A 9,865-nucleotide genomic window follows, 5' to 3' on the forward strand; every position below is an offset into this window, starting at 1 on the left:
ACCAGGTGGAGGAGCCTTGTGGATGACCTATGCCGCACTTGGGGTTCACGGGTTTAACTAACTAAAAACTGACTGGCAGATGTGAATGAGTTCCTTATTTGTAGAGCTGTAGATATCCACTTTATATCTGTGGGCATCTGCATCTGTGGGTGTCAGTGTGGATGTCTGCGGCTCATTTCTCTGGCTAAAGAAGCGGAGGCAGATACTAATTGGGTGGGGGATCTAACCCTCCATCCAATCCATGTAAGACTCCTGCTGAGGGAGTGTCAGGGCAGATTTTCATGAATGCATTTAGTATTATTACTGATGACCTGATGGATGGTGTATCTGCACTCACATGGAATGCCATCTCAGAGACACAGGTGTGTACATTTTAGTTTCGCTGGACTCACGGGAGGTAAGGAGTGTATGTTTGTGTTCTTGTGCATACATGTGTTTGTTTTGTGTGTGTGTCTGTGAGTATGTGTACATGTTTGTGTACATTTGTGTGTGGGTCTGTTTGTATGTGTGTCTTTGTGTGTACATACCGGTGTGCTTTTGTGTGCTTGCATTCATGTGTTTTGTATGTGTATATGTGTTTGTGTGTACACACAGCTGTAGGTGTTTTGGTCCATGTTTGTGTGCGCGAGAGGCAGACAGAGAGATCAGCGTTTATCAGACAGGCATGGGTAATGATGGTAGGAAACAGAGAAGTGTTTTCATCTTCCCTAAGCCCTCAATCTACTCAGCCTTGCAGAAGAATCTCAGGTTACAACAGCCTCTAGAGTTCCAATGGGCTGAAGAAAACCTGCAGCTGTGTGTGTCCGAGCTTTGGGGAAGTTGACATTCTGACCCAGACCTGAACTCCATGGCATGGGCCAAGAGCAAGGGGAAGGGTCTTCCTCGCCAGCATAGATCTGAGGGTCAGCTAGCACAGGGCTGGTATCAGAACAGTGGGACAGCCTGGCTCTTGAAGTGGCCAGCAGTGGTCTTCTGGTGCCTGAGGAGCCAGGCTTCTTCAGCCTGTTAAAACTGTAAGGGCTTGTTGTAATGTGATATTCTTCAGGCTGAGTAGATCCAGGGCCTGCGATCAACCTTTCTTGCTTGGGGTTAGAATTACTGGAATTCAGACAACAAGGCTAGAGAGAGGCAGATGGAGAGACACTGATGTTTCACTGGACTTGACTTAAACCCTTGTAGTCAGAGTGGAGTGCAGGCCATCTACAAGTCTCCTCCACTTCATTCTGTCTGGGGACAAAACTTCTAGCTGGCTCCAGGAGTACCCAGATATTGTCCTTCAGTCTCAGGAGACCTTCTCCACATTGTCTGAGGTCTTCCCCTTTTGCGTTTTCCTTGTGGGTTCCATTTGAGAGCTTTGACGGACTGTGCAGGATGATGTTTTCTGAGAGTGTGGCCTAGCCAGCCCTACTTCCTTCTCTTGATTTGAACATCAAGTGGGTCTTCTCCTGCTGTGTTCCAAAGATCCTCCTTTGTGACCAAGTCTTGCCATTGGGTGCGAGGGATGTACCTCAGGTGTCTCTTTATGAATGTCTGCAGCTTGCGATTTGAAGACTTTTTAGCATGCCCGGTCTTGCATCCACACAAGAGCACACTCCTCACATTTGTGTTAAGAGACACACTTTCACCTTTGCATGTTATGTCTGTGGGGGTCCCCACAGAAAGCCCAACTGCCATGAGTGCATTGCAGCCTACAGAGAGTTAATGATATTGCAAGCTATTAGTGAGAAAGTGCCTGACCACATTACTCTCTCCACTGTGGTGTAGCAGGCAGTGAGAATTACTCCTTGCAGTCACTCCTCAAGCCTCTGGTGTAAGGGGAGCATAAAATGAACTCTCTTTGCTCATCATCCAGTGCAGCAGTCTCTCTGAAGGCCCTGGTGGTAACTGTGGAATGACTGACAGCTGGGCTTTTGGAAAACTGAGGGGAGAAAGAAGCCTCCCCTCCCCGCCCCCAGCAGCAGAAGGCTTTCCTGTCCCGCATGCTCTGCGCCTTGCCAGCAGTTTGCATGGAGTAGCAGGAATGCCAGAGGTGGCAAATGTTCTTTGCAATGGTTCAGGAAAGGTGGTTGGCTCCGCTGCTGGTTTTGCAGTGATGGTGCTCTAGGCCTGGGTCTAAGCTTGTAGTAGGGGTTTCTGGAGAGCCAGGTGAGGCCGGGCATCAGTCCAACGTATAAAAGAGGAGAGGATCAAGACCCCTTCCCAAGGCTCTAGAATGGGTTTGAGACCCCTCTGGAAATTCTGTGCCAGCCCAGTGGCTGGGACACCCATTTGTGCACCCTCCTATTGTAGGAGGCCGGTGTGGTCTGCACAGAGGCAGATTTTATGACCCCAGCTCTGTGGCAGGCTGTTGGCACGGGACCAGCAGGAGCAGCGTAATACTCAGCCTTGGCTGCACGAGAGCAACAACTCCAGCCGACGTGTGGCACGCACAGTGCTGCACATTGCACCTGCTCTGAGCAAGCACCTGTCACCCACCCTCTGGTCCTGCTGCCCCATAGCAGGGAGCGAGCACCTGAAAAGGCCCTGCAGCAGCGCACTTAGGCCTTCCTGCTAATCCCTCCAAGCGCTTGCTCACCCCCAGGGACAGCTTGCGCAGTACGGTGTGGTGTCTCTGGTGCCTGGCAAATGGCTGCATACAGGCCTGAGAGCATCTGGTGGGCTGGCCTTGGGTTTGCAAATTCCCCCAGTTTAGTAAGAGCTCTAGTATCCTCTCCATGCAGACTTTAGTTGAATGGATAAATTACACTGAGACAGTGGAAGTGGGGGCAGGGGAAGAGCATTTACTAAAACACTGACAATTACTAGCCAGCTAAATCTATACCCATGTTGAGCCAGCTCACCCTGCACCAATTCCAGCAGAAGAACAGAGTAGAAATGACCAGCCCAAATTTACAAGGGCCAATCACTTATGGGGGGGGAGGGTGAAAAACTACCATTTTTCAAAAAGGAAATGGGTTTATGATCAAAATGAAATTTTGTTGTAGAAAATTCCCTTTGTGGCTGGAATAGTCCAGATGCGTTACAGAAATAAAAAGAAATACTGTTGTGAAAACGTTTGGGTTTGTTATCAAAAGCTAAACTTGGTGTGGTTTTAGAAAAACTGACTTCTTCCCTAGTTTTTAAAAATGTTTTAGTTTTTGTTTTCTCACAGAAAGCCTAAATAAATAAACAGATATTCAACTGACATTTTGCAAAAAATATTTTAAACAATTTCCTCTGAAAAGTAATATGGCTTTTGAAAAAACTGATACCATAGAGTTAAATATACGCATAATCTTACGTGAGCCACTGCTAGTTATTTTATTATGCCAGAACTTTGACATCCCATTTGATTGCCTCCAATACCACATCCCAAGAAGTCAAACCGTGGCCGTTATATGAAATGCGTTTTCTTTTAGCTGCAGGTCGGTGCTGAAGTCCCGGTTTCAAAACCGGAGAAGTTTGCAGACAGATTCACCTGGGAACTTCGCGACTGGCCTCAAAGCGAGTTTTGAAACAAATTGAAAACCAGCGCGGTATGCGCAGAGGGCAGAAAAACCAGTGTTCAAAGCACGGCGCAGCTGGGCGACAGATGGTTTCTCACCTGAGGACCCCCGAAGCCTCAGCGCTGCAAACCCCGCAAAGGCGGCTGCTCGCTTGGGGGCGAGTTCCTGCGGACGGTCTGTGAGCGGGGTGAAGGCGATGGGTTACTTTGGTTCCCCAGGAGAAACACCCCGCAGCAGCGGAGAGCACCTCGCGCCCGACCGACACGCTGCTGGGAGCTGCGGTTTGACGGTGTCGGAGGCAGAGCAGCAGAGTCAGTCGGGCTGGTTGTTTGCTCCCACGGCACTGGCCGGGAAATGCGGCTCCTCTCGGGCTACCCTGAGCCCAAGCCGCTGTCTCCCGGGCAGCCTCCACTGCCCGCGCTGACCGGGCGGGAGGGGCCCTGGGTTTGCCAAACTCGCTAGGGGCTGTGAACTTTTTGTACGGGGTTTTGTGCTGTGTGATGGGTCATCGGAGCGCCACGGTCTGCCCCGGACTCTGGTCCAGCCCGCGGAGGGCGGAGCAGATCCGCTTCGCGGCTGGGGCGCTCGGGAGGCCGGAGCAGCGGCCTGGGCGCCCGCCCGGGACTGAGCCACGCGCGGCAGAGCCCGGTCCCCCGGCTGCCGGCCCGCAGAGGGAGCGCAGTCGGGGCTGCCCGCCCGCCCGCCTTCCCCCGGGAAACACGGCTCTGCAGCGGCCGGAGACTGGAGCCGCTGGGGCCGCTTGCGCCGGCTCCCCCGGCCGGCCCAGCTAGGGAGACAGGCGGGCCGGGCTCGGCTGCAGACCCCGCCGCCCGGCAGCTGGCTGAGCCCGGGGCGGGCGGGCGGGAGAGAGGCGGAGTCTGCAGCCGGCTCCCCAATGGGAGGCGGAGGCGGGGGCGGGCCGGGCCGGGCTATAACGCCTTTGACACCCGGAGCTGCGCTCAGAGCATAACACGGAGCCAGGCTGGACAGCTCCCCCGGCCCAGGCAGCAGCCGCCCGGCGCCGCCGCGTCCCCAGCCCGCGCTCACCATGATGTCCATGAACAGCAAGCAGGCCTTCGGCATGCACCCGCTGCTCCACGAGCCCAAGTACCCGCACCTGCACGCCGGCTCCGAGGCCATCCGGCGCGCCTGCCTGCCCGCCCCCCAGGTGAGCGGCCCGGAGCTGCCGGGAGAGGGGACGCGCGGGGTCCCGCCGCCGGAGGCTCTGGCTGCTGTTAGCGCCTTCGGCTCCCGCTCGGCCCGGCCGTGCGACGGGCCCCGCGGACTTCGGGGGGCGGGGATCGGGCTCCCCGCGGCTCGCCCACCGCGTCCTCGGGCGACTTGCAGGGCCCGTGCCAGGGCTCCACCGCGGGCCCCGCGCGGGTGTGCGGCCATCCGCGCGGGGCCCCCCGGGGCGGAGAGGAGGCGGCGGGCGCGCCGCTCTCTGGGGTAGGAAGGGGAACGGCCCCTTCGCTTCCCTCCCCTTCCCGCTCCGCTTTCCCGGGGCGGCCGCTGGGGACCGGCGCGCTTAGGGCCGCTGCCCCGGGGCTCTCTGCTCGCCTGGGCGCCGCCTGCTCACTCTGCTCCTCCGTGTCCCCGCAGATCCAAGGCAACCTCTTCGCGGGCTTCGACGAGACGCTGCTGCGCGGGGCCGAGGCGCTGGCGGCCGTGGACATGGTCTCGCAGAAGGCCCATCCCTTCAAGCCCGACGCCACCTACCACACCATGAGCAGCGTCTCCTGCGCGCCCGCCTCCTCCGCGGGGCACCTGCACCCCCCCGCGGTGCTCAGCACCCACCACCCGCACCACCACCACCACCACCACCAGCCCGCGCAGGGCCTGGAGGGGGAGCTGCTGGACCACCTCAACGCCGCCCTGCCGCTGGGGGGTGTGCCGGGCCCCGAGGTGGGCTCCGCGCCCTCCCACCCGCACTCCCACATGCCGGCCCTCGGCCCCCTGGCGCACCCGCCTCCCTCCATGAGCCTGCCCCACCCCCACGGCCTGGCCTCCCACGCTGCGCTCTCGGGCCCCGAGGCGGAGACGGACCCGCGGGAGCTGGAGTCCTTCGCCGAGCGCTTCAAGCAGCGGCGGATCAAGCTTGGCGTGACCCAGGCGGACGTGGGCTCTGCCTTGGCCAACCTGAAGATCCCCGGCGTGGGCTGCCTGAGCCAGAGCACCATCTGCCGCTTCGAGTCCCTCACCCTGTCCCACAACAACATGGTGGCCCTGAAGCCCATCCTGGAGGCCTGGCTGGAGGAGGCGGAGCGGGCGCAGCGGGAGAAGATGGCCAAGCCCGAGATCTACCCGGGCGGCGACAAGAAGCGCAAGCGCACGTCGATCGCAGCCCCGGAGAAGCGCTCGCTGGAGGCCTACTTCGCCGTGCAGCCGCGGCCCTCCTCGGAGAAGATCGCGGCCATCGCCGAGAAGCTGGACTTGAAGAAGAACGTGGTGCGCGTCTGGTTCTGCAACCAGCGGCAGAAGCAGAAAAGGATGAAGTTCTCCGCCACCTACTGAGGCGGGGGAGGGCCGGGCGGGGGGCGGGCGGAGACCCGCAGGCCGGCCCGGCGCGCGGGTTTGAAGGGGTCCGGCGCCGCGGGCCGGGCAGCTCCAGGACCTGGGCACGAGAGACGTTTTGCCACCCCGCGCGGCCCCGCAGAAAGGGCCGGCCGGGAGCTCGTGTGCGCCGGCCCGGGGCGCGTCGGCTGCTGCGCTCCTTGGCCGGGGGACCCGCCCGCCGGCCGGGCCAGGGCAGGACTCGAACCGAACCGGGAACGGTGCATTCTTCGCCCTTCCAGAGACTCGACTTTTTTACGGCTGGCTGTAAATAGGGCCCGGCCCGGGCAGCTCCCCGCAGGGAGGGGCGGGCGGGCGGGCGGGCTGGAGCGTCCGGGGCAAACCCCTCTGATGTCACGCGGGGCTCCTGGCTGCGCCCGCGCTTGCATGGCTCACTCGGCTTCCCCCGCTGCAGCCCCGGCGCCTGTCGCAATAACGGTTCTGTTTCTACCTCATCAGCCGGCACGAAGGGGAGACGGGAGAGGAGCGTCAGCGGGGTGGGGCCGGGCCCCGGGCCGCGTCCTGCCACTGCGAACCGCTCTCGACAATCAAGGACTCAGGCTCCTCTGCTGGCCTCCCCCGGGGCAGGTGGGAGCGGCGGGGCCCTGCAGGGGCCTGGGCGGCCGAGGGGCTCCGCTCGGCTCCGCTCTGCACAGGTCACTCCTGCCCCTGCGTTTGGCCCGGCCCGCCCGGAGCCGGGGGCAGTTTAATGCGGAGAGGTCGGAGTTGGCCGCACCGCGGAGAACCCGCCCGGGGGCTGCGGACTGGTTCCTGGCACACCGCGAACGCGGCCCGTCCCGAGGCGAGCCTGCGTGGTGTCTTCTTGGCGCGGCTGCCAGGGACGTTCGCCCTGGGGCCCGTCACCCACTCTGCGCTCGCGGGGTGCGCTGCTGGATGACCCGCTGTGTCTGTGTCTGTACCGAAGTCCCAATAAACCCTGCACGTTTCACCGCGCTCGGCCCCGCGTCTCTCTGGCCCGCTCCCCCGCACCTGCCTGGGGGCGCCTAATGCGGAGGAGCCGGACGGGGCGAGCTCCGAGGAGCAGCGACATAACGCGGGGAGTGAAACCTGCCGCTCGCTCCTGGGCCAGTCCCTGCCGTGCTGCAAGGAGCTTCTGGGCAAGGGAGCCGGGAGAGGCGGCGGCAGCCTTCGCTTTGAGCAAACTTGCGGTCTCGCTGGTTCGCTGGCTCGCAGGCCGGAGGAGAGCGGCGGAGCGGACAGAGGAACGGCCGGGGCACAGCCCTTCACCTGGGGCACAGCCACTCGCCTGCCTGCCGCTCGGGGTGTCGTACTGCCCGCGCCGCTGTCCGCAGCAGCCGGCGCCTCTCGTCAGCACTGGGCAGGGGAGTTAAAGGAAACCTTCAACGAGAGAGAGCGTGTGAATGTGTGCGTGCGAGTGAGTGTGAACGTGCGAGTGCGAGTGTGAACGTGGGAGTGTGCGTGCGAGTGAGTGTGAACGTGCGAGTGCGAGTGTGAACGTGGGAGTGTGCGTGCGAGTGAGTGTGTTACAGCCGCCCAGGCGCTGTACCCGACGGCAGCAGGTCACAGACACTCGGGGAACCCCGCTGCACACCCCGCCCTGGCAGCACCGCACAACGAGCTTTCAGCCGGAGCTTCCCAGTTACCAGCCCCCTCCCCCCGCCCCGCTTTTAGCATCCGGCGTTTCTGGCCAGGCAGCTCGGGGCAGAGGCGGAGCCAGGGCCCGGCGGCAGCGCACGCGAAGCCCAGCCCTGCCCGGGCCACCGGCGCTCCTTTATTTAACCCTTAGGGGGGAGGGTCCATCCGCCCTTCGGCCGGTGCTCGGCGCGGCGCAAATATGGCTTCTCTCCGCCCCGCCTGGCGGGTTCCCCGCGAGCTGGAGGCTGGAAGCGGCACGGGGGAGGGCGGCCATGGCCCGGGCCAGCTCCCGGCCGCACGGCAGGCCAACCCCGGCGAGCCGCGCGTTTACACGGGCCACACATGCCGCCCTCGGCCCAAGCGCTGGCGAGTGCCCCGGGCGGGACAGGAGTCGCGTGGCTCCTGGGAAAGGCCCGCCAAGTCCGGGGCTGCTGCACACCCGCTCCCGTGTCTTTGTCGCCTCCCGGTCTGAGCGGCGTGCCGCAGCCCTCGGACGTCCAAGTGCAGCCGGCGCTCCCCGGGCTGCTGAGGGCGGGCTCCCAGCGTCGCCTCGCGGGGGAGAGGGAGGTCGGGCCCCCGCCGGAGGCGCCGCGGCGAGGGGCTCGGCTGGCTGGGCGCTGGCAGCCCAGGAGATGCCTGCAGAGCCAGGGGCTCAGCCGCGCCGCGGTGTGTCTCAGCCGGAGGCGACTGGGGCAGAGCTAGAGCCGCGGGGAGCCCCCTTGTTTCCGTGCAGCTCAGCCCGGGCCGGGCAAAGGGGCCGCCCCGTCACTGAGCGGGAGCACGGGGTTGAAGGCAGGCGGCTGGCGGCGCAGAGTCGGGCTTGGCTGTCCCGGTTCTCCGGCCGAGGCCAGGCTGGCAGATCCCCCGCTCCGCCCCGCCAGCTGCGGGCTCGCAGCGCTCACCCCGAGCAGGGGCTGGGCAGCCCGATCCCTCCCCGCCAGCCGCCTGGTCTCACCAGCGCTACCTGCCTGGTCTCCGGTGGTTGCGCCCCGCCCCGAGCCCCCAGGTCTGCTCACAACACGCCCCGCACGAGCCGCAGCCTGAAACCTCCCGGACTGGGGCGAGACCGGAGCCCCAGACCGCGCCGGCCCAGGGCGGCCGTTCCGGGCACTCGCCGGCTCGGAGGTGCCGCTGGAAATCCCGCTCCCTCGCTGGCCGGGAGCCCCGGAGCGCGGCAGTGGCCGGAGCTCTAGGGCCGCTCGGCTTCCCCCGTGCGCCCACCGGCTGCTGTCGGGGGGCCGGAGGAGCTCGCGGACTGGCAGCTTCCGGCCTCGAACCGCCTGGCGCGGTCCCCAGACTTGTGAAGCGGCCTCCGCGCCGCCGGCCCGGGCCGCAGCAGCACCGCGTGGCGGGAAACCCGCCGCAGGCTGTGGGGCGGGAAGGAAACGCCCCCGCCGTCCCCGGCTCGGCCCCCGGGACTGCTTGGGGGGCAGAGCGCTCCTGGGCGTCCAGGGCCGCTTTCCCGTCTGGGCGGCTCCGGGCTGTGGCCTGGGACCCCCCCCCCCGGGTTCCGCAGCCGCTTGGCGCGTCTGGCAGCGCTGCGCCCCTCCGCTTGCCTCGCCTCCCGGCACCGCCTTAAACCCTCCCGCTCCGGCCCCGGAGCTCCGCGGCTGTGGGCTCGGGGCTGACTCCTTCAATGGCAGGGCCCGCCCCGTCCACCGCCGGCCGGTTCAGCACCTCGGACAGCTCCGCGCCGCCGCCCTCGGGCCGGGCCATGGCAGCTGCCCAGCCCCGGAGCCCGGCTGGCCACGTCCCCGCGCCCTCCCCCGACTCCTGCCACAGGGTCTCTGCCCGCGCGGGGGGCCGGGGCTGCTGCAAAGGGGGCAGCGGCCCCCCACCCCCCACCTGGGCGCATTAGACTCTCGTCCAGCCTTTGTTCTCGCGCTAGAGCCTGGTCCCCATGCAGCGAGAAGCGCATTTTCATAAATAGACCTTGGCCAAGCGCGGGGGATGAAATTTTAATGAAGTCTGGATGCTGAGTGCTGCCTGGGGGGCCTTTGAGAATCAGCTCAGTGCAACATTAGCTCGCCTCTCCCTCCCTCCCTCCCTCCCGCGCTCGCTCGCTCGCTCCTCTCAGACAGAACACGCTCCAGTCTGCCGCAGCCCCTGTGCCCCAGACCCCCCCCCCGCCCCCGGAAAGCAGCCCGAGTCCTACTTCGGAGGCCAGGAAATTTAAACCCAACAAATAAGCACATGACACCAGAGCGCAG

General features: G+C 63.8%; 1 protein-coding gene across 1 annotated transcript; it reads left to right on the top strand.

Annotated features, from left to right (window-relative positions):
* Nucleotides 1-4,533: 4,533 nt before the first annotated feature.
* On the top strand, nucleotides 4,534-5,999 carry LOC142020214 (brain-specific homeobox/POU domain protein 3). The gene is made up of 2 exons (XM_075007882.1): nucleotides 4,534-4,653; nucleotides 5,088-5,999. The coding sequence occupies exons 1-2, from the start codon at nucleotides 4,534-4,536 to the stop codon at nucleotides 5,997-5,999; spliced, it is 1,032 nt and encodes a 343-aa protein (XP_074863983.1).
* Nucleotides 6,000-9,865: the final 3,866 nt, after the last annotated feature.

The sequence above is a fragment of the Carettochelys insculpta genome, chromosome 13, assembly GCF_033958435.1.
Source record: "Carettochelys insculpta isolate YL-2023 chromosome 13, ASM3395843v1, whole genome shotgun sequence".
NCBI lineage: Eukaryota > Metazoa > Chordata > Testudines > Carettochelyidae > Carettochelys > Carettochelys insculpta.